The sequence below is a fragment of the Trifolium pratense genome, linkage group LG3, assembly GCF_020283565.1.
Source record: "Trifolium pratense cultivar HEN17-A07 linkage group LG3, ARS_RC_1.1, whole genome shotgun sequence".
NCBI classification, from domain to species: domain Eukaryota; kingdom Viridiplantae; phylum Streptophyta; class Magnoliopsida; order Fabales; family Fabaceae; genus Trifolium; species Trifolium pratense.
The window spans coordinates 6,364,360-6,385,809 of NC_060061.1; the positions used below are offsets into that span (position 1 = coordinate 6,364,360).

General features: G+C 31.9%; 5 protein-coding genes across 6 annotated transcripts; 3 read left to right on the plus strand and 2 right to left on the minus strand.

Moving 5' to 3' along the window:
• The first annotated feature begins 3,483 nt into the window (after window positions 1-3,483).
• Window positions 3,484-7,292, plus strand: LOC123915956 (AT-hook motif nuclear-localized protein 5-like). Its single transcript, XM_045967256.1, has 5 exons — window positions 3,484-4,871; window positions 5,582-5,649; window positions 6,027-6,158; window positions 6,385-6,543; window positions 6,725-7,292. The coding sequence occupies exons 1-5, from the start codon at window positions 4,400-4,402 to the stop codon at window positions 6,959-6,961; spliced, it is 1,068 nt and encodes a 355-aa protein (XP_045823212.1). The 5' UTR covers window positions 3,484-4,399; the 3' UTR covers window positions 6,962-7,292.
• Window positions 7,293-8,128: 836 nt separating this feature from the next.
• Window positions 8,129-10,603, minus strand: LOC123915958 (probable glutathione peroxidase 8). Its single transcript, XM_045967260.1, has 6 exons — window positions 9,713-10,603; window positions 9,454-9,530; window positions 9,308-9,369; window positions 9,081-9,199; window positions 8,443-8,610; window positions 8,129-8,352 (listed from the first exon to the last, which is right to left on the minus strand). Exons 1-6 carry the CDS (start codon window positions 9,764-9,766, stop codon window positions 8,320-8,322), a joined length of 513 nt encoding a protein of 170 aa, XP_045823216.1. The 5' UTR covers window positions 9,767-10,603; the 3' UTR covers window positions 8,129-8,319.
• Window positions 10,604-10,736: 133 nt separating this feature from the next.
• On the minus strand, window positions 10,737-13,551 carry LOC123915957 (probable phospholipid hydroperoxide glutathione peroxidase). Of its 2 annotated transcripts, XM_045967259.1 has the most exons (7): window positions 13,394-13,551; window positions 13,094-13,149; window positions 12,933-13,009; window positions 12,768-12,829; window positions 11,770-11,888; window positions 11,088-11,255; window positions 10,737-10,989 (listed from the first exon to the last, which is right to left on the minus strand). In XM_045967259.1, exons 2-7 carry the CDS (start codon window positions 13,139-13,141, stop codon window positions 10,960-10,962), a joined length of 504 nt encoding a protein of 167 aa, XP_045823215.1. In that variant the 5' UTR covers window positions 13,142-13,149; window positions 13,394-13,551; the 3' UTR covers window positions 10,737-10,959. The 2 variants fall into 2 exon arrangements, with proteins under 2 accessions (XP_045823215.1, XP_045823214.1); XM_045967258.1 differs by having other exon boundaries at window positions 13,094-13,455.
• A 2,288-nt stretch (window positions 13,552-15,839) lies between these two features.
• Window positions 15,840-18,842, plus strand: LOC123915959 (glutathione S-transferase T1-like). The gene is made up of 7 exons (XM_045967261.1): window positions 15,840-16,151; window positions 16,269-16,342; window positions 16,422-16,482; window positions 16,695-16,748; window positions 17,088-17,167; window positions 17,669-17,874; window positions 18,203-18,842. Exons 1-7 carry the CDS (start codon window positions 16,051-16,053, stop codon window positions 18,413-18,415), a joined length of 789 nt encoding a protein of 262 aa, XP_045823217.1. The 5' UTR covers window positions 15,840-16,050; the 3' UTR covers window positions 18,416-18,842.
• A 496-nt stretch (window positions 18,843-19,338) lies between these two features.
• On the plus strand, window positions 19,339-21,409 carry LOC123915960 (glutathione S-transferase T1-like). The gene is made up of 7 exons (XM_045967262.1): window positions 19,339-19,538; window positions 19,632-19,705; window positions 19,793-19,853; window positions 20,002-20,055; window positions 20,276-20,355; window positions 20,683-20,888; window positions 21,000-21,409. The coding sequence occupies exons 1-7, from the start codon at window positions 19,468-19,470 to the stop codon at window positions 21,210-21,212; spliced, it is 759 nt and encodes a 252-aa protein (XP_045823218.1). The 5' UTR covers window positions 19,339-19,467; the 3' UTR covers window positions 21,213-21,409.
• The last annotated feature ends 41 nt before the right edge of the window (window positions 21,410-21,450 follow it).

The window sequence follows — 21,450 nt, forward strand, 5'->3', positions numbered from 1 at the left end:
AAGAGTAAAATTTCTAGCTATTAGACTACCTAACAAAAAAAAATAGTGCAAATAATATACTATAGAACTGAATAAAAAAAATGTCACTTCAAAAATCAAAACACCACTTATATTTTGAAATATTTTAATATTGTAAAATGATTGTTATTTAACAATGGATTGAGTGTTTTTTCGTTAATTACTACGTTGAGGGATTGATGCCATACTAAGTTGTTTACACTGAGACTGACATAGTTATCTATTTTCTAAAAAACCTTCGCAACTCAAACCCCATCACACATGTTGTCCAGTCATTTCATAGTAAACTAACAAGAAAATAATTTAATGAAGTATCAAACACTCAAAATAATGATAATTAACATTACAACAAAATAGAACAAAATATATGTACTAAGTTTAACCCTCTAAAAAAAATTAAATTGTGCTTACATTTGAAACAAAGTTTATAGATTACTTTAAAGTTTGAGTTTAAGAAAATACTCCTATTAACTTAAAAAAAAAGTTGATTTGAGGTTTTAAAATCTAGTATGACTCTCATTGCATGATAACATTAAAAGTGAAAAAATTGGTACAAAATAGAGAAGATGTTTTCTTGTATATTATTTAAATTGAACAAGCTGAAATTCAGATGAAATAAAATAGTGGACCCATGCTATATTTAGGAAAAAAACAAATGAAATTTAACTCAACTAAAAAAGCAATAGCAATGATACACGCAAATTACAAAAAAGATAATGAAGTTAAAACAAAAGTATTATTTTTTTAATAATATGTGACATCATGTGAGCATCAGATAAGTTGATTATACAATAGTATAATAGATTGATTTGTATGAATTGAAAATGTAAAATATTTTTCAGAGAGGTGTTGATCAAATCATGATGCATGCAAACATTAAAGCCGTTTTAACAATTGGGGGGAAAAGGAAGCATAAAGTAGGGAGAAGAGAATTTTGGGGGAACTTTTAAGAGAGTCACATGTTCCATGAATACTAGTTTGATTCTTGTAAGTTGAGTGTTCATTTAGGTTTTTTCAAAACGTAAACAAATTTCAGAATTTGAATTTTTAAAAAATGACGTATTTTTTTTCCTAAATATTTATTGTGAAAAATTAAGATTTATGAAAATTTTTATAAAAAAAAAAATATTTATGAAAACATGTGGGGTATGGTCATAGTAAAATGTTAACGATAAAATTTGTGACAAACTTTAGGCCCATGGGAAAGCCCAATTGAACTAATTTTTTTAATGCATCCAATCATTTTAGAATTTTGCTCTTCTAGCTCTCATATTGCTCCCAGCGCTCCCGTTCTGACCAAATTATTTTTTAGGGTGTTTTGGATTGTAGAATCCAAAATTAATTAATTTTGGAACATAACTTCCAAAATAAGGCATTTTCACCCAATTAAGGTTTCAAACGCGCTCAAAACATGATTGTGATGGAACTTCTTTGCGTACAAAAACCTTAATTTTGGAACATACGTTCTAAAATAGCATATTATAGAAATGTTGATGTTTTGAAGGAATGAAATTAAAAGATTCATATAAGGGTGTTTTGGATTGTATGATCCAAAATTAATTAATTCCAAAATAAGGCGTTTTCGCCCAAGCAAGGTTTAAAATGCGTACTAAACGTAACTGTAATGAGCGCGTTTTCACCTATTTTAGACAGTTTCAGAAGATACGTTCCAAAATAAGGCATTTTCGAAAGATACATTTCGAAATTAGGCATTTTTGGTTTGTATCTTTCAAACATATTTTGATTTTGGATTGTATCTTCCAAACCATCATGAGTCTAAAATCATGGGTATTTTTGGGGGTCTGGGAGAAATACAAATGACCTAAAGAGCAACGGACAACTTGCTTGCATATTAGGCAATGGACCAGGTATTTATGGCAACTCGTAAAAAAAATTCTCATACCTCTACATTTATACCTTCACCCCTATAAACAAATTATATTTTCAATTTTAACCTTTTTTTTCATTTCACTTCACCCCAAAAAAAAAAATCCTACATGTAAATTTTTACGGAACACTTGATTCAAGTTTGCCGGTAGACAAAATTACGCACCAAAATACTTGAAAAAAGATTTCCAGACGTTTATCCGTGGCTAAAATGCAAATTTTAAGGTTAGCTTTAAGAGGATTAAAAAACCGGAATAATTTAAAAATGTTTTTCGGCAATATAAATGCAAATTTTTTAACCAACACTAAGAATTTACAAACCAAGTTAATATAAAAAGGCTTTATGGTATATTACCCACAGTTTAACTTTTAACCGTGGCTAACATCCAAATTCGGACACTATGGCATCCTTCCCGTGAAAGAGGAAATGTTTATTGCTCATATCAGTGGCGCAGATTCTTTCAAATGCAACCATGGATATGACTCACTAATTTGATTAGTATAACTTAAGTAAGTATTCTGTTCGACAGGTTTTGATTGGGACTTTAGTGTAGATTTTATGGCTTGAGAGTGGTTGGATTTTGAATAGTATTTTTTCTTGTGTGGGTTGTTTCCTATTAATCAGACGGTTCGATTTAAAGTAGTTTAAATAAAAAAAAAAGAAATTTATTTTAAATCAGAATGGTTTGATCTTTATCATACGGTCAAATTTGATCTGAATGCATGACTGTTTTTGACCGTATGCGGTCTTTATCCTTCTTCTTCATGTTCTTTTCTACCCAAAACTATTTTCCTTAGTTTTGTTTTGATTAGTCTATTTTACTCACTTAGTTTTCATTTTATCTATTACTCAAGGTGTAGATCAAACTTTTGCATCCATGGATAACTCTACACTCTAATTATCTTTCTTCCTCCTTAACCACCGAACTATCATCATATCCCTTCATTTCAAAACACGTCAGTACATTTGTAGATTGACGATAAAAATCACGATGTGCCGCGACAATTTTAGAAATATATTCATTTTCCTTAAAATAAATATAATTAAAATATCATTGATATTTTGGATGCAGAGAATATTCAGTTTATACAAAAAAATATTTTTAGAAAAATATGGACCTCTCAACATTCCCTTTATCACTCATTTCTTCTTCATCCACTAAAGAGAGTGAGTGTAACAATTCTTTTTACATGACAAGAAATCACCACATGCATTGTTTTTTATTTTCATTTTATCTTTTTTTACATATATTTGATTTTTGTTTCACATTTTATAGTTTTTTCATTAACTAGTGTAAAGACCCGTGCATTTTATTATATTATTATAGATTTAATCATATTTGTACGACATTGTTTGATTTTTTTATCTTGTTGCATTTTTCTCACAACATTGTTTATTAGAATATCGAAATACCTCGTTTATATATTTGTAAGGTTGAAGCTCAAATCATTGTTTTTTCACATATTATCATTTCCAATTTTAACAAACACTGAGTTGAATTTGTGATATTATTATATTCTACAAATAAATATCTTTTGTGATAAAAAAATGACATGAATTCCCAACTAACCTAACTTTTTAACAAGAAAGAAAAAAAAAAGGGGCATGGCATGAGGTTTGGTACTTTTGGTAGGCCACAATTTCCCTCCAATACACACACTATTCTGCCGTCCCTCCCTGCTACTCTTCTTTTGTTTCTATGTTTACTTTTTTCTCTCTTTCTGCCTTCTTGGTCAGAAGATACTTCCTTCCACCATCACCACTCCATCCATTTTCACTTGTCATCACATATCATCATCATAGAGATTCATTCATAGTGACTTGTGACTTGTGATCACACATCAAAGAAAGACTCTTTCACTCTATCTACACCCATCTGTTTCACACACACCCTTCACTTCACTTACCCCCTTTTCAAAAGCCCATTTTTTTATTCATTTTTTTCCTTCCTCTTCCCATTTCCCAACTCAAACTCTTTTGTCTTTTTCTTCTCTTCTCTTTTACTACCCTTTTTCCCCCTTTAACTTCCTCTACTCTTGCATTCTTCTATCTAAACCCTAGATTTCAAATCTGGGGTTTTGTTTTCTGCCATCTTACAAGTCTCAGTTTTCTCAATAAAATCCAAGATTCTGATTTTCCTACATTTTTTTCCTGTATATTTTTTGTGGATGCAGAGTTTCACTTCTATAAAAAGAAAGATTTTTCCTTTCTTTGGTGGGGTTCTTAGATTTGTATAGGTGAACGAAAATCCTTGCAAAAACCTTGTATTTGAGCTTGTTTAAGATCTTTTTGGAGTTGTACTGGGTTTTAGAATTTAGATCCCCTTATTTTTAGTTAATAAAGATTCAATTTTTGGTTAAAGATTCAATTTAGGAGTAAATCTAGGTTAACCCCTTTTATATCTATATCTACTTAAGAAGTTTGATTTTGGAAGATTTAAGAGGGTTTTAAATTTTAACATAGTTGCATTGGTACTAATCTCATAGTAAATGCATGATGGATAGTAGAGAGGCTATGTCATTCTCTGGTGTCCCTGGTTCATATTACATGCATAGAGGAGGGGTTGATGTTGTAGGGTCTGGTGGCTCTGGAGGGTTCCAAGTACCTCCTGGATTCAGAGCTATGCCAAACACTGGCATTATAGCTCAGCCAAATGTTAGGGGTCAAGGTAGTAATGTTGACTCTAGTTCAACATTTCCAATGGAGACTCAGTCTCATCACTCTCATGGCAATTTTAATCATGGCATTAATATTGGTGCATCTTCTGGGGGACCTTCTAGTGAGCCTGTGAAAAAGAAAAGAGGGAGACCGCGGAAATACGGTCCTGATGGATCGGTTTCTTTGAAACTGTCTCCAATGTCTGCCCCTGCTACTATTTCTACTCAGGGTTCATCCACACCTTCTGATAAACGGGGTAGAGGCCGCCCTCGTGGATCTGGAAGGAAACAACAGCTAGCAACATTAGGTATATTTTGTTTGTGAGATTGATAATTTGTTGTTAATTGTATTTGAAACTTGGTTCATAATCTGTAGTTGGTAATTGTTGTTGTTGTTGTTGTAATTATTATGATTATTTACTAAAAAGAATAGGAGGTGGATGATGGCTGTGTTTTCATATTGCTAAAATCTTATTATGTATAATGCATTTATTAGTTTTGTTGTTACTTTTTCCATTACTACACACATTACTGGTGAAATATGTTTCTCTTTTGATTTTATCTTTGCCTCTTTTTCTTGTTATTTGCTACTTCTATTTTGTCCTATGTTCATGTTTAGCCCATACCAAGATATCAACACTCTAATTTGGTTTTGTATTCCACGGTTACTTGTTGCTCACAAATTCTACTTTGGAAATCTAAGTAAATATAATGGAAATAAACGGATTTCGGGGAGATGTATTTGAATGGGTCGCCATCATCATGATTTATGATGTTGGCCTCGTATGCCGACTTCAATAAATGCGCTCCAGGTTCACATTTATGGAAGTCAAAAGTCACAAGAAATTGAACACTAATGTTCTGCACCTTTCCCTTTTTCCACTCATGCAACTCGTTTTACTGCTTTGATGGTAACTCGTGGTAGTAAATAGTAATAATAAGGAATACTAGTAATAACTTTATTTCATTTTGCATTAAGGTATATGGATTATTAACATGTTGGTTCATCATTTCATAGGTGACTGGATGACCAGTTCAGCAGGGTTGGCTTTCTCGCCTCATGTTATCACCATTGGAGCTGGGGAGGTTGTTGTTTTCTTCTTGTTATAAGCAATATAGATTTATTGTTCTTATTTGTGTAGCATTTGATTTTTTTCTTAATCATGAGTGTTAAAATGTTTAGTTGCACACCACTAATTGGAATAAATTTGTCATAAATGTTGGTTTGCTTTTGAGGGAAAGATAGTTGTACACCACTTCTTGTTCTTAATCTCACACATAAAGATAGTTGTTGATTGCAACTTGCAAGCAATACTGATGATACTACTTAATATGAGCATCTAATTTGATTTTATGTTTCAAATAATAAGTCTAATTTCTTTTTCTCATCATGGAAAATCAAGATTTATACCTATCGATGTGCATCAATTTGTTCATTGATAATATATTTTCATTATTCTCAGGACATCGCAGCAAAGCTATTGTCGTTATCACAGCAGAGACCAAGGGCTCTGTGCATCTTGTCGGGCACTGGGATAGTTTCTGCAGTTACTCTCCGACGACCTGCCTCTACCAATGCCGGTGTATCTTTTGAGGTTAAAGCACTTACTGTCATCTTAGTTTTTTTTTGCAAAAATTAAGAAAAGCTTTAAATAAATTAAAGAATGTTGCAATCTTACAAAATTATCTGTATAGTGGAATTTAATGACTTGAAAATAGTGTAGACAATATTAATTTTCGGGTAGAATTGGAGGGAAAAAAAAATGAATGCCACATTGAAAAAGAAAAACGACACTGATTTTAAAACACTTTTTTTTGCAGGGAAAATTCCAAATATTAAGCTTGTCTGGTTCTTATTTGGTTGCTGAAGATGCTGGACCATCCACTAGAACGGGTGGCATAAGTGTTTCTCTTTCTAGCCGTGATGGTCATGTTATTGGTGGCGGCGTTGCTGTTCTTATTGCCGGAAGCCCAATACAGGTCTATTCCTGATTGCCCTAAAATCTACACTAGAACTTTGATATTGTTATTCTTATTTTTGCATGCTTATTCATGTTGTTAATGCCAAAACAATATGTTACAACTACAAGGTCTTTAGGATCGGGTTATAAGAAACAAAGATAGAGATGCTAATATTAAGGCACTTTATTGCTCGTTGCAGGTGGTGGTGTGCAGTTTTGTATACAGTGGTAGCTCAAAGGTAAAGACTATTAAGCAAGGGGCCACTACCACCAATGGTGAAAGTTCAGAGGCTCACGATGATAAGCTAGCTTCTCCAGCCAGTGCTCCACCTAGTCAAAACTACATCTCTTCTCCACCAGGCATGTGGCCCAGACCACAGGCATCAGACGTGAAAAGCGCGCACACACATACTGGCTTCGACTTGACAAGAGGATGAAAATTGAAGAGATGTTAGTTTTGTATATACCTGTTGTTGTAAATTAGTTTGAGTTTGTGAGCATTGTGACTTAGCTTGTTATCCTCATTACTTGGCGACAAGTTTTCACTAACATGCTGAAACAAAAGAATTATTTATGATTCAAGTGACTACTATTCTTGTTTCATCCAAAATGTCTGGTCTAGTGAAATGAAGGTGAAACATACACTCCGGTGGAATGTTTATATTCTCGAGTTCTGAGAATCTCACTTTGATGTCTGCAGAAAGTGTAAGGCTACAGCATTTGTTTTATATCTGTTTATCATGCATTATAACTTAATGTTTCTCTACAGTACTTGTTATTAAGGGTTTTTTTTACAATAGATTATTAAGGATATGTTCATTCTTAGAAATTTGAGAGAAAAAAGGTAGGTGCAACAGTAGTCTAGAGTCCAATTTCCAAACCAGCTTGTGTTGATCGATTCCAATAGATTATGACACACACACACACACACACACACACACATATTCTTTTCCAGTTGGTGTTTTTATGGTAAGTTAATTTGTTAACCATGTTTAAATTTGTCAAAATGATCAACAAGGCAAGTATGATTCAATGCAACAATGATGATTCTTTAGTTCATTAGAATCAGAGTTGTCCATAATTATTCTTAATTTTTGGACCAAGGATGCATGATGAAATCATAAAAAGATAAACCATAAACGCAATGAGCAATATATTGAATTATATTTCAACTTAAAGCAAAATATATTCAAAATATTTTCATAAAAAAATATATGCAAATTATTCAGTTTTTCTTTTTAAAACCTTCATTGTTTAAAAATAATCAACACAAGAGTTGTTTAGAGAAGAATAATTTATTTTAGTAGAGGAAATATAGCACAATGTTGATTGTGATTAACATTTGTGAACATTTGAAAGAAAATAAGAAGTGTATCCTATTATATTTTGCTTTACAGAGTACTGTTTAGTAGAATTTTTATTTTACAGAACAAATTAAGATGTTCTTACTCTTTTAACCATTTTAGATAATTAGATTGTATGTGATTGGTTAAAATTCTCATAAAAAGTTGACATTTTTTACCAGCCATGTCACTCCTAAATATTTTTTTACCAGCCATTTTTAATCAAAATTACTATAAAGGGAAGGAAGAATATAAACGAAGTTATGTAAAATGTACTTAAAATTCAATAAAACTAAGCAACATGTTCACTTCAGTTTGTCAGAAACCAATCCATTAAGCATAAACATTAGAGTTAAAAAAGGAAAGATTATAAAGTGAAGAAGTGATGCTTTAACATTCAATAGACAATCATCATCATCATCTCTTCCAAGCTGAATCCATGTTGTAAGTATTCATTCAACACCAAGTAGTTTACATATGTCTCTCTGCAATACAATAAAAGACACCAGAAGAATTACATAGGCAGCATAAACCATATGAAATATGAATTGATATTGAATCCATGTTGTATGTACCTCAATGCTAAGAGGAGAGGTGGTGGGATAATAGCGATCCACCACTTGACCATCTTTGTCAACTAGAAACTTTGCAAAGTTCCACTGGATATCATCTCCGAAAATTCCCCATTTACCCGACTTCAAGAATTTATACAAGGGAGCAGAGTTGTCTCCATTCACTTCAATCTAGCACAAACATGGAGATGAACTTATCAATTCTTCAACTCAAAGTATTTAGCAGATGTCAATGCAGAATGGCAGTAATCTTATAATCTTAATTCAGTTAACTACAACTAGTCAAGCAACATTTTAAGTTCATCACAGTTAATAATAACTGCAGAATTGTGTATACCAATATATAAAGGGATACCAAATTTTGGCATAATATTGTTTTTCCTTCACATTTGTCCTTTACTAAAATTAAATTTATCATTTAACCTTAAACTACATCTATAAAATACGTTAAATTAATAAACAATTAAGCACAATAGAAAAACGGACTGACAAACATTAGTAATTAATAAAGCAGATGAAAAATCAAATATTTACTGCTACTGTTTCTTGTTAACTTGTTTTAAAGCAGCATACAGATGGAAGAGAACATGTCTATAAATCTAGGCTTTCCAAGATGATTATATGTTGAATTGAAGAAGTACCTTATCAAAGATAGGGAATTCTGATTTGAAGCGGGTGCATACAAAATCCAATATTTGATCATTAGTTCCAGGTTCTTCGTCGCCAAATTGATTACTTGGAAAAGCCAGAATCTCAAGGCCTAATTAAGCTACCAATTGAGTATTCTTCTTGTAATGTGTATAAAGTAAGTAAATACATAATATTTGGAAAATGATAACAGAAAGAAAAGAGACACTAATTAAGCTACCTTTGTGTTTGTACTTGTGATAAAGTTGATTCAACTCCACATAATTTGAGTTGGTCATGCCACTGCTCAATCAAATAAATTATATATGAGGATTTGAGTGAGTGAGGTGAAATATGATTTGAATGAAGAAAAGAGGATGAATATACCATTTGGAAGCAACATTAACAATGAGGAGGACTTTACCCTTGTAAGTGCCAAGATCCACATCATTTCCCTTACCATCCTGCAACTCAACAAAACAAAAAAGTTTCAAAATTATTATTAGTGCATATATATATTAGCTAGTAATTAACAGGTTCATCTTTATGAGCATAATAAATAAATAAATAAACAAACACAGTTGTAGTTAAGTGAAACAGGAAAAGAAGAAGGAAGTGAATGAAATGAAAGGAAAGGAGAGAGAACCTTGAGAGTGAAATCGTAGACGGATTTTGGTTCCTTGCTGGATTCGGTGCTCATGTTTTTTGTGCTGGAAGGATGGAGAGGTCAACAAAACTTAGAAGAGAGTCGGAAACAGCAACGGAGTTTTGAAGAATACTAGACTAGTACTAACACAAAAGGAATGGGCATGAGACATGCCATATACAAAGACAATAAGATTACAATATTTATCGCATGATAAAAACTTTCCCTATCATTGCGACATAAGCAAAACGCCCAACATACATTATTAAATTTACATTGTCTTTCTAAACTTATCTTTCAATTATTAATAGAAAGAAAAAGGATTAATTTTCTAGAAGAGCATCCACAACAGAGCTCCCTAAATTTGAGTACTTAACTGGATCCACGTGTACACATCACTCATTTATTATTTTTTTAATAATAATACTTAATAAGTACTCAATCCCTCTATCTCATAAAAAAATTCTAAATCAGTCCCACTAATAACTCTTATCTCATCAATAATACTACATCTTTATAAATAGGTCCACAAAAATATATTACAATGAGAAGAGAGAGTACCTATTTGAGAAGCAGTACCTATTAGATACTCAATGAGTTTTGCTCAAATGGTAGTATCAAATAAGTACCTAATAGTACCTATAAGTACCTAATAGGTACTACCATTGGAGGTGATCTAATTTTCTTTATTTAATTTGAAAGATTCTTGTATTAATGCATTTTGAATTTTGCAAAAAACCTTATAAAAAGGGACAACTAGTAATTTTTTTTGCAAATAAATCACTTTATCCTAACCCCCTATTGATACATACTGTCGAAAAAGAAAAAATATCTTATACGAGTACATGATCAAGCATAGTTTATATTTTGTCTCTTAATTCAAGAGTTCTGCAGCATACTGCAAAGTATGGTCTCTATAAAGATCCACGTCCCATTCTATCTATGTTCAGTTATCGGTCATAGGCAGTTTGCTCAAGTTTAACCAGGAAATGACAAATGAAATAGACAAACAAGGACTCTATGGTGGCTAAACGGAACTTAGTAATCATTTACATTCACAAGTACACAATCTCATGAAGATTGAACTAAGATCAGAGATATAAAACAACTGTTTGGGTAAGTATACAAAAGGGAGGGGGGAAAATTGCACCAACATCTGTCTGCAATACATTCCTTTATTCACATAGGAAATAGTAATATTCTTATCATTCATATTCATTTATTCCAGGTTTCAATCATAAATAACTTCATGCACCAAGCAACTTCACCAAGTCCTTCTGCACATCAGCAAAACAAACATACTTAGTACAAAAATCCATTATGTCTATCTATAGGTAAAGATTAATTTATATGTGCCACATACAAATCGTCTTACCTCAATGCTCAGAGGAGAAGTTGTGGGTGCATAACGGTCAACAACATTCCCATTTTTATCAACAAGGAACTTTGCAAAGTTCCATTTGATACCATCCCCAAAGAGTCCACCTTTGCTTGACTTTAGATACTTGTAGATTGGAGCAGCAGTGTCACCATTCACATCAACCTAATTAAAACCAAATAAACATCATTACATTCTCAGTATGCATTTAACAATACAGCAAAAACACACACAGGGAAGTGGAATATCGTTCTAGCTGGACTGTGTTCAAAACCACAGCCATCCAAGATTAATCTTATTTGTTTAGTATTTGGAGAAAAACAGACACAATAAAATATTCAAGCGACCTAACATATTGCTGAAAAATTCAGAGTGCTATTAGGGGCGCTGTGAACAAGTTACTATTATTCTGCAATACTCTAACTAGAACAGCGGGCTAAAATGTCGGAAATCATGGAAGGAATCACCTGTTCTATCACTAACATGCTTAAACAAATCATAATGTCCTTACAGGAGCTTAATTGGAGATTAACAGAAGCACATTTAAGTCTCACAAACATGATACTAAAAACGTTGGTATTGAAGGGGCCAGTGGAATGATCAGAGCATTTCTTCCATCAGCATATAATTAATGATTATACACAGAATAAAATGATGAAGTAATGAACAAAGTTTTTACCTTGTCAAAGATGGGAAACTCGGCTTTGAAGCGAGTACACACAGTGTTTTGTATCTCTTCAAGAGATCCAGGTTCTTGTCCTCCAAACTGATTGCAAGGGAATGCCAGAATTTCCAAACCTGAATAAAGATGACAGATTATTACACCACAATAAGTTAGTTGCAAGGGAGTGAGCTTATTAAAGTTCGGTATACATAGACAGGTTGTCACATTAACAATTATTTATAAAAATATAAAAAACAAATAACCAATATTAAGGACTCTCAATTCTGTTAAAACTTGGGAGTTTCACCTAAATAACGAGGGTTATAAATAAAGGGGGTCACCCAACTAGGGCTACTTATTTGAAAAATAGATACCGACATGGACACTTATGAGATTGTTTGGAAGAACTTATGAAAACAACAAGTTATGACATGTCCAACTAAGTTGTAGCTTATATTAAAACAATTTGTCTTTTGTTATAGATTATATGCAAGCTCTTCTATATATAAGCCCCAACTAAGTTGTTTAGACTTATGGTATGTTTGGATTGGCTTATTTGAGCTTATCAATTGATATAAGTTTTTTAAGATTGTTTGGAAGAACTTATAAAAAACAGCTTATGTCAATTTTGAAAAGTTTATTTTCAACTTATTTTCACAAATATATTTTCCAATATTGCTTATGAAGATAGATAGCAAGTAGTATAGGTAGCATATATAAAAGCAATTTATCTTTATTTTATGTTTTGCTATAAAAGTAGGTTATGTAAGGTTATACTGTACACAAGAGGTTATTTGCAAATAAGTTGTTGTTTATGCTCCTAATAGACTAGTGTTTTGGTTTAGAGTTATTCCTTTGAGGTTATGCCCCTGAGGAGGGGTTTATAAAAAGTATTTATCTAGTGTTATTGATATAGAAATGAATGATTATTTGAGCACATATATACAATTGATGATTAATTAATAAAATAGTAAGACACACACACACAACGAAGAGGAGAAGAAGAAAGAAACCTTTTGATTTGTATTTGTCATACAACTGAGTGAGCTCAGTGTAATTTGAGTTGGTGAGGCCACTGCATCAAAGCACAGTACAAGGAATTATTAAACTGGAAAAGTAAATTAAGGGAAAAACAAAAAAAAAAAAAAACTTGATAAAGCATAGTAGTATTTATTTACCATTGGGAGGCAACATTGACAATAAGAAGGACCTTTCCTTTGTAGTCACCGAGATTAACATCATTACCCTTAGCATCCTGCAAAATAAATAATAATAAAAATGACTGAATCTTTGTAATTGTTAGATAGAGATAGAGAAGAGGAAGAGGGAATATATATACCTTAACGGTGAAATCGTGAATTGATTGGGGGTTGGATTGAGAGGCCATGGTGTGATCTGTTCTTAAAGTGAAAGACAAAGGGGTTAGAGTTGTCAAAATTGGTTTATGAATAATAATAGGTTTGTTGTTTGGAAGAGAAGAGAATGACAAGATTGGATTATTGTAATTGTAAGAAAAACAAGAAGAAAGAGGAAGAGCAGCAGCAGGTAAAGGTAATCTGAGTATGCAGCAGCGAGTTAAAGTAGAAAGCATTTGAGATTTGGAAAGATAAATAAATAAAATGAGTAGCGTTTTTCTTACACCAACTATTTTGTTTTGTTCCCTTGTGTTGTGACTTGTGATCTGATCTTGCCACCGACAGTTATGTTATGAATATGAATATGACCAGAATATACTAACGCGTGGATGCTTCCTTCTTCTTCCGAGTGTCCTCCAGGTGCCAGTCGACGAACCCCTCTTCCCATCTTTCCATCACTACTTACGTCATTATTATGCTTAACATTTTTTTTGAACAAATTATTATTATTTAACCATTAATAATTATTTTTGTGAAAACGTGTCAAATTAAAACCTACTCTCCATCCGAAGATAAATATAAGAAAAAAAAAAACTTCAAATTTTGGACATAAATATAAGCAAAAGTCAACTATTTTTAAACAAATTAATACTATTATTCCTAATATATTAGTAATTCTGGACAAAGTCTGGACAAAGTATTATTTTAGTCATTGAAAGTGTAACTCGCAATTATATTGATAATTAAATGTATCAAAATTGTAAATACATCCATAATGTCTCTTTTATTAATAAGGGCAAAACTTATATGCATTTCTTTAAGGAAAATGCTAACTAGTGCCCCTGGGGCACTGGTTAAGGAGCTAAATAAGGTATGAATGTATTGGAAATTGTGTAATCTACTTTTTATAAGTATAAAAAATGCTCTTTTCAATTAAAAAATTACTCCTTTTAGTATCCTTAACTAGTGCCCGGGGGCACTGGTTAGCATGACCCTTTCTTTAAATGCAGTTTTTCCTGTTCCTCTCATAAAAATGTAGTTATTTATATTTTTTAATTAAAAAAAGAAAAAGAAAATTGTTTTTAAATAAAAATAATTTTCCCCCATGTATCTAGCACAGTAAAAACTGTGTAAATGAAACTGTACCTAAGTTTGATCCTATTAATAATTCTATGGACTAAATTGACTAACGAAAGACACATTTTACGACCAAAATCTATATATATAAATCCTAGATAGTTGTGGAATTGCATATCTAAACCCTAATCCACAAACCAATGAAAACCTTTCATTTAGCCACATCATCCACTTACATTCATTTAATGTGGGGTAATAATTGTAATTATTATTATTATTATTATTATTATTTTGGGTTATTATTCATTTTAAATGTTTTTGTTCATTTTATTATTTTGTGTATTTTATTGTCTTTTTTTCAAAAAATTTAATGTTTTTGTTAATAATCTTTTGTCCAATCTTTATAAATATAAGGAGTTGGTCGATTGTCAGGACTACTTTCTAATGTTAGTAAAAAAAATAGATAAAATAAATTTTACTAATTGTTGTTATGCCCTATATGATTTTTATCATATTCGATATTTGAGTATGAGTTAAGTTGGTTTATCTTTGCTCCAATAAGTTTCAAATTAATATAAATGTCAAATTCGATAATACAGTAGTTTTTTGGTAAGAGATAATGAAGTAGTTTATCCAACTCAGAATCCTCCAATGAGATTTATAATATAAATAAAAACTTATGTTTCAACATCGATTGTTTTCCATGGTCAATTATATGCTATCATTTCCATAGTTATTTTGAAGAATGAGTTAAAGATATTGCTAATCAATGTTAATGAAGAAGATACCAAAGTAACTTCAAATGTGATGTATAAATAAGTTTTTTAAATGTATAAACATCTATATATATATATATATATATATATATATATATATATATATATATATATATATATATATATATATATATATATATATATATATATATATATATAACCACTAATCTAACTCTAATCCACGTCAGTCACTTATATCCAATTAAACCACTCAATAATGTCACATCACTTCTACTTACATCATTGTCATCTCTATACACTTTTTTATATGCCTACATTTATATACCTATTACTTTTCATTATACACCCACTCAACTAATAATAACAGGTTTTACTAAATTATACGCACTAATTAATCTTTTATACTATATATTGAATTATAGTGTCCAATTAAGAATCAAATGCACAGTGTACGAGTATGACCACAAACCGTTTTCATAGCGACATAACAATTTATGGATTTCCAACTTATTTTTGGTAGACGCAATAGGATCCATTGTAATCTTTTCAAAATGTATAAACACATCTTTAATATCTATCTTATATTTACATCACTTTTTTATTATTATTATTTTGTTGTTGTTGATGTTATTATTATAATTTTCATAATACTTATTGTTTCAATTTATACGAATGATTTTTTAACATTACAATATAAAATACCGCATAATACCCGTGCATCGCACGGGTGTGGGACTAGTCACTGATAAAAAAAAGACACTTGTTTACCTAATTGTAATTTTGATACATTCAATGAATAAATGTGACAACAAAATACACGACCAAAATAATGGTTTACTCTAATTTATTAAAATGCGGATTTCTCTTCATGATCTTCATTGATCTCATCATTTTAGATCTACAGATTTATTATCTTCATTATTTTTATAATTGAATAAACAATTTAATTGATATCAAATCAAATTGATTAAAACAAGTTAGTAAACAAATATTATGGTATTGAATGGTAGGAAAATTGTAAGATGGACCAATTCTAACAGTAATCGAGTTTTTATTTGACATGAATGTAAAAATAATTTAACGGATGTAAAAAAACGGCGTTATATTTTTGGTGATGAGAAAAAGACATGATAGATAGAAGAGAAGAGAAGGAAGAAAGAAAGATGAAGCTGAAAGTGTATGCAGACCGTATGTCCCAGCCATCTCGTGCCATTCTTATCTTTTGCAAGTAAGTACTTCCTTCTACTTTCCTTTTATTTCGCAATTTTCATTTTTACTTACTATGCATCAGCACTAATTCAAATTAATATATATATTTTGAAATCGATGATGATGATGATGATAGAGTGAATGGAATAGATTTTGAAGAGATCCATATCGAACTCTCCAAACGTCAGCAATTATCTCCTGAATTTCAAGGTAATAATAATCAAATTCACATGCAATGCAATTATCTCCCGCACTTTTCTTCAAATCATTCCTTTCTTCTTTCATTCAGCCATTAACCCTTTCAAGAAAGTCCCTGCTATTGTCGATGGAAGGTTCAACCTATTCGAGAGGTACATACATACACCTGCTATTACTTAGGTTTTTAATTAAGTGATTATAATCTATTATTATTATAAGGAACTTATTCAAATAAGTAAAAAACAATTTAGGGATACCTACCTCACTACTAATATAAGTGTTTTTCTTATGAGATAAATAAAGACAAATTAACTTTATATAAGCAATTCCAAATACTCACTATTTCTTGTTTTCTTGTTTGCAGTCATGCAATTCTTATCTATATTGCTTCTGCATTTCCTGGAGTTGCAGACCATTGGTTAGTATTTTCATCCTTTTCTATCAATTCAAGATATGTCAATAGGGAGGGAGGGTGTTGGATGATTATGCATGTATTGCAATTCATTCTTCAATTTCATTACCTAAATGTTCTATAACTCTGTATTCTAACCCAAACAAACCAACCTCAATTTCACTCAATAGTAATGAAAAGGACCCACATGCATCCTCCTGTAAGTTTCGCCTTTATGCATGTTAGCCATTAGATACTGAAGCTTCTTAGTTTCTTTCTGTTTTTGCTATTTCGGTCCCTTATTCAGTGCAGACATACTCTTTTGTTGCCCTATTTTAAAACTTTTTGTTCCACTCATTCCATTAGGTACCCAGCTGATGTTTCCAGGAAAGCTAAAATTCACGCAGTCTTAGATTGGCATCACCTCAATTTGCGCCGTGGAGCAGGTGCGTTATAGCACAAAAACAACCCCTTTGTTTGTTTGCTTTCAGTAATCATATTTCACCGTGGTCTCCTTTCACTAATTTCAGTGTAAGAGATCAGGGATAATTTTTTTTGCTTGCTTGACTGGATAGCTTTATATTCTGAGGCTTATATGGTCCTAGTTTTATATTTCATTTTGAGAGTAGTAAAGTGCAATCATGTTAACTAAAAAATCACGTTTAAGCTTCATAGAATATGTTCACATTGTAGATGACAGCATATAGTTGGCTAAGTCTTTCTTTGAGCTCGTTGATGACAATGTTATTTGCATTGATTTGTATAAATCTAGCAATGCCATGGATTTAAGGTTAATTTGCATTCTTCTTTGCATGTACAATTGAATTGCATTCTTTGCATTAATTTCTAATTAGTATTTTTCTTTGAGAACGGGCGAATACATTTTCTGTGCAAAATTTTTCTGCTTCCTCTTTTTTCCTGACCTAGTCTACTTGCTTTTGCTCTAGCCGGGTTTGTTCTAAATACTGTACTAGCTCCATTATTGGGTCTACCACTAAACAAAGAAGCAGCTGCTGAAGCCGAGAAAGTTTTGACATCATCTCTGTCCACAATAGAGAACATTTGGCTTAAGGGTGACGGACAATACTTGCTTGGTGGTTTCCGCCCTTCCATAGCAGATCTAAGTCTGGTCTGCGAAATTATGCAATTACAGGTAAAGATGATACTGGGGTGTTCCTATAACATAAAATTTTTCATCATTCCATACCTCATGGAGGATATTTTGTTGTCGAGATTTATGGTTGAATTTGAAGAAAATAAATTGTAATGTAGAAAGCTTGTTCAATTTGCTTTGTATGGTTGAAAAATCAATAAACATAGAGGTGTGGTCTGGCACGTTGTCTATTTGAGTCTGGTTTGGCTAAAGATAGGAAATATGTCTTACTGTTAATGTTGGCCTGATTAAATTCTGTTTAGCTAGAAATGTGACATGTAGGACAGAATGCTGATAATGTTGTGATAACGACTTTTTTTTTATGCAGCTTTTAGATGAGAAGGAGCATGATCGTATTCTTGACCCGCACAAGAAAGTTCAGACGTGGATTGCGAGCACAAGAAATGCAACGAAACCACATTTTGATGAAGTTCATAACGTCCTCTATAAGCTCAAACTGAGGCTTTCATTGAAGCAATCTAGTCAGGCAGATGGGGAAAGGAAATCTGGGATTAAAGGCCCCATAATTTCAAAGATGTGACCAACCAACCATGCCAGTAACATACATGTGACAGCTTCATGCGACCAATTTGCATTGTCTTAGATTATATACATTGTTGGTTGCAATTGTCAGGTTTGAATCTTCGAAGAAGAAGTTTATGTATGTCTATATTGTGAACAATTACTTAGATTGCTAAGCTTGGCAGATAATAAGTTTCACTGCGATTCAAAGATCCATGAATCAAGTTCAAGTCCTAAGTGCTGATTTGGCATTACATATGTTAGTATGTCTGTCCTTGAAACTTGTCTTGTAAAATAATTCAGAGGAGATGGTATTTTGCTGTAGTATTTAGCCTTTAAGAAATGACAATATAAATTAGTATGCACGGGCTTGTCATTCAACACATCATTGGATGATAATTGCACCAACACAATCGAATTTTAATTCATATAGATTCGTTGAGAAATATTTCCAGTCATTGGTAGTTACTTTACCAACAGGTTTGGGTCTAGCGATAATTTTTTTATGTTATTTCTATTTAAATTTTTAAAATAATTGTGCTGTTAAGAACAAATTTATACAACAAAGTGTCTGATTGTAGATTTCAATTCAAAGTTGAAAGAAAAAAAATTGAACTATTAAGAGCAAATTTGTCTAAGTGCTCGTTTGGTTGTGCGTCAAACGGCTTCAAATGTGAGTCTGCACATCTTAAATGCGATTTTACCGTAAAACAGGTGTTTGGCTCTTTTACTTTTCAAATCGATTCTGCCCTCAAATGCATTTTTTATCGAAGCTAGTAGTAATGGTAGCTTCACGGCATGGAAAATCGATTCAGACTCAAATTTGTTATTTATTATTTGTTGTCCAATAAATTGGTAGTTAACCTTAGACTATTATTTTTGGATTCCTTTTTTAATGTACAGACTTTATATATATATATATATATCGAAGACAAGTAGACAACTGATGACAATATAAGTAAAAATTAAACCTTGCTAGCTCGTAAAAGAATATGAAAATTAATGGTTATGTGATGAGATAAGAGACATAAAGAGAGAGAAACAAAGTCAAAGCGGTTCATAGTTGAAAGGATGATAGGGAAGCTGAAGGTATATGCAGATCGTATGTCCCAACCATGTAGAGCAGTTCTTATATTTTGCAGGTAATAATTAACTCAACAAACTCATCATTATATAATATATAGTATTCACTTGTCTTATCATCATGTCATGGATATCATCTTGATTTTGAAAAGGTTGAACGGAATCGATTTTGAGGAGATTAAAGTTGACATTTCCAAACGTCACCATCTATCCCTTGAATTCACAGGTGCTGAACGTTACTTATAACAACTTTAATGAATTAATTAATCATGCTATTCACCTTGTTTGTTTGTTGCATATATTTTTATTTCAGAAGTAAACCCTCTGCAGAAAGTTCCAGCTATTCTTCATGGAAATCTCAATCTCTTCGAGAGGTAACTAACTACTTTTATTTACTATACTTTTTATTTTATTTCTATAAATAAATTCTCAAGTCAATCTTGAACTTTCCTGTGAAAAATATGTTTAGTTTTTTTGTTTTAATGTATGATGTTATTAATTAATCATGTTTTGTTTTGACAGCCATGCAATCCTTGTCTATCTTTCTTCTGCTTTTCCTGGAATTGCTGACCATTGGTTAGTCCTGCCACTTCTTCATGTAAATAATACTACTCTAGTATGCATGTGTTCAGTTATGCGGCGACAACAATTGATTTTGTAAAATCCAGTTTTGTTCTGCCAGGACATACATTTTTCGCAATCTGAATTAGATTTAGAACTAGTTTCCATGCATTATGGATTAAAAAGGGTAATAGTTATTAGTTAGTTGTAATTTCTTTCCTTCTCGATGTTTCAGGTATCCAACTGATGTTTTCAAGAGAGCAAAAGTCAATTCAGTTTTGGATTGGCATCACTCTAATTTACGATATGGAGAAGGTACTTTACAAATCTGAATCCAAAAATCTTCTGTCTCCTTTAAGTAATGTGAATTTTTCTTTGAATAGTTACTGTTGAGCTTAGTCTACTTTTAGGCTGAATGCAAGTTGGCAATATCTTCAATAATATATGGATCAGACTGGGATTTAATAATTGATTACTTGTGGAGAGCTTCATGTCATTATGTTAAATCAGATTAATATCTGCAAATTATGCTACAATCCTATATTCATATTAAAAGAATACATGTTACCATTGCCGCAAGCCAGATATTACACATTTCAAGCCAGAGAACATATTTTTGATAGTGGTAATCACCTTTTGCAGTGAATTATGTATCAAATACTGTATTAGGACCCGCACTTGGCCGTCCGCGGAATCCAAAAGCAGCTGCTGAAGCAGAAACAGTTTTATTATCTTCTTTATCAAAACTAGAGAATATTTGGCTCAATGGAGATGGACGATTCCTTCTCGGTAGCTTTCAACCGTCTATAGCAGATCTCAGCCTGGTTTGTGAACTCACACAACTCGAGGTAACTAAACATGACTCACTAATTGTTGATGTTATCAGTGCAGCATCCATCTCATCTCCAGTTGTATCAGAATGATGATTGGTATTCTAATTTAGTAGTAAATAAACTCAGGTTTTGGATGAGACGGACCGCAGTCGAATATTATCCCCATACAAGAAAGTTCTTGGGTGGATTGAGGATACAAGAACTGCAACAAATCCCCACTTTGAAGAGATGCATAATATCCTTTATAGAGCTAAAAAGAAATTCCAACAGCAGCGTTCAAGGATAGCTGAATCTGGGACTGAGACTAGCAACAAAATGGGGAGGCATTCCAAGATGTGAAAGCCACGACTTCGAATAACTTATTCATATTTTGTCAGTGAATAAGTAAGAGAAGTCCGAAAATAAATGTTGTTGTACTTGTAAACTGTGGATGGTATGTTGGTGGTGTTTTATATGCATTTGAATTTAATTTTTTAAAAGTATTTAACTTTGTGTCCAACATGATCATATCTAAATAATTAAAATGTGTCAATTGTGATGAGATGGGAAGTTGGGGTTGAAGAAAACACTTCATCTT

Bases quoted from the DNA above. Each gene is read 5' to 3' on its own strand.
- LOC123915956 (XM_045967256.1), top strand. From the start codon at position 4,400: ATGATGGATAGTAGAGAGGCTATGTCATTCTCTGGTGTCCCTGGTTCA. The intron at 5,650-6,026 runs GTTGTTGTTTTC...CATTATTCTCAG, and splicing joins TCACCATTGGAGCTGGGGAG to GACATCGCAGCAAAGCTATT. The intron at 6,544-6,724 runs GTCTATTCCTGA...TGCTCGTTGCAG, and splicing joins TTGCCGGAAGCCCAATACAG to GTGGTGGTGTGCAGTTTTGT.
- LOC123915958 (XM_045967260.1), bottom strand. From the start codon at position 9,766: ATGAGCACCGAATCCAGCAAGGAACCAAAATCCGTCTACGATTTCACT. The intron at 9,531-9,712 runs GTTCTCTCTCCT...GTTGAGTTGCAG, and splicing joins TCTACGATTTCACTCTCAAG to GATGGTAAGGGAAATGATGT. The intron at 8,611-9,080 runs GTACTTCTTCAA...TGTTTGTGCTAG, and splicing joins AATTCCCTATCTTTGATAAG to ATTGAAGTGAATGGAGACAA.
- LOC123915957 (XM_045967258.1), bottom strand. From the start codon at position 13,345: ATGCTTTCTACTTTAACTCGCTGCTGCATACTCAGATTACCTTTACCT. The intron at 12,830-12,932 runs GTAAATAAATAC...GCTTTGATGCAG, and splicing joins GTCAATGTTGCCTCCCAATG to TGGCCTCACCAACTCAAATT. The intron at 10,990-11,087 runs GTAAGACGATTT...GCTGATGTGCAG, and splicing joins CTTCTCCTCTGAGCATTGAG to AAGGACTTGGTGAAGTTGCT.
- LOC123915959 (XM_045967261.1), top strand. From the start codon at position 16,051: ATGATAGATAGAAGAGAAGAGAAGGAAGAAAGAAAGATGAAGCTGAAA. The intron at 16,152-16,268 runs GTAAGTACTTCC...TGATGATGATAG, and splicing joins GCCATTCTTATCTTTTGCAA to AGTGAATGGAATAGATTTTG. The intron at 16,343-16,421 runs GTAATAATAATC...TCTTTCATTCAG, and splicing joins ATTATCTCCTGAATTTCAAG to CCATTAACCCTTTCAAGAAA.
- LOC123915960 (XM_045967262.1), top strand. From the start codon at position 19,468: ATGATAGGGAAGCTGAAGGTATATGCAGATCGTATGTCCCAACCATGT. The intron at 19,539-19,631 runs GTAATAATTAAC...GATTTTGAAAAG, and splicing joins GCAGTTCTTATATTTTGCAG to GTTGAACGGAATCGATTTTG. The intron at 19,854-20,001 runs GTAACTAACTAC...TTGTTTTGACAG, and splicing joins AATCTCAATCTCTTCGAGAG to CCATGCAATCCTTGTCTATC.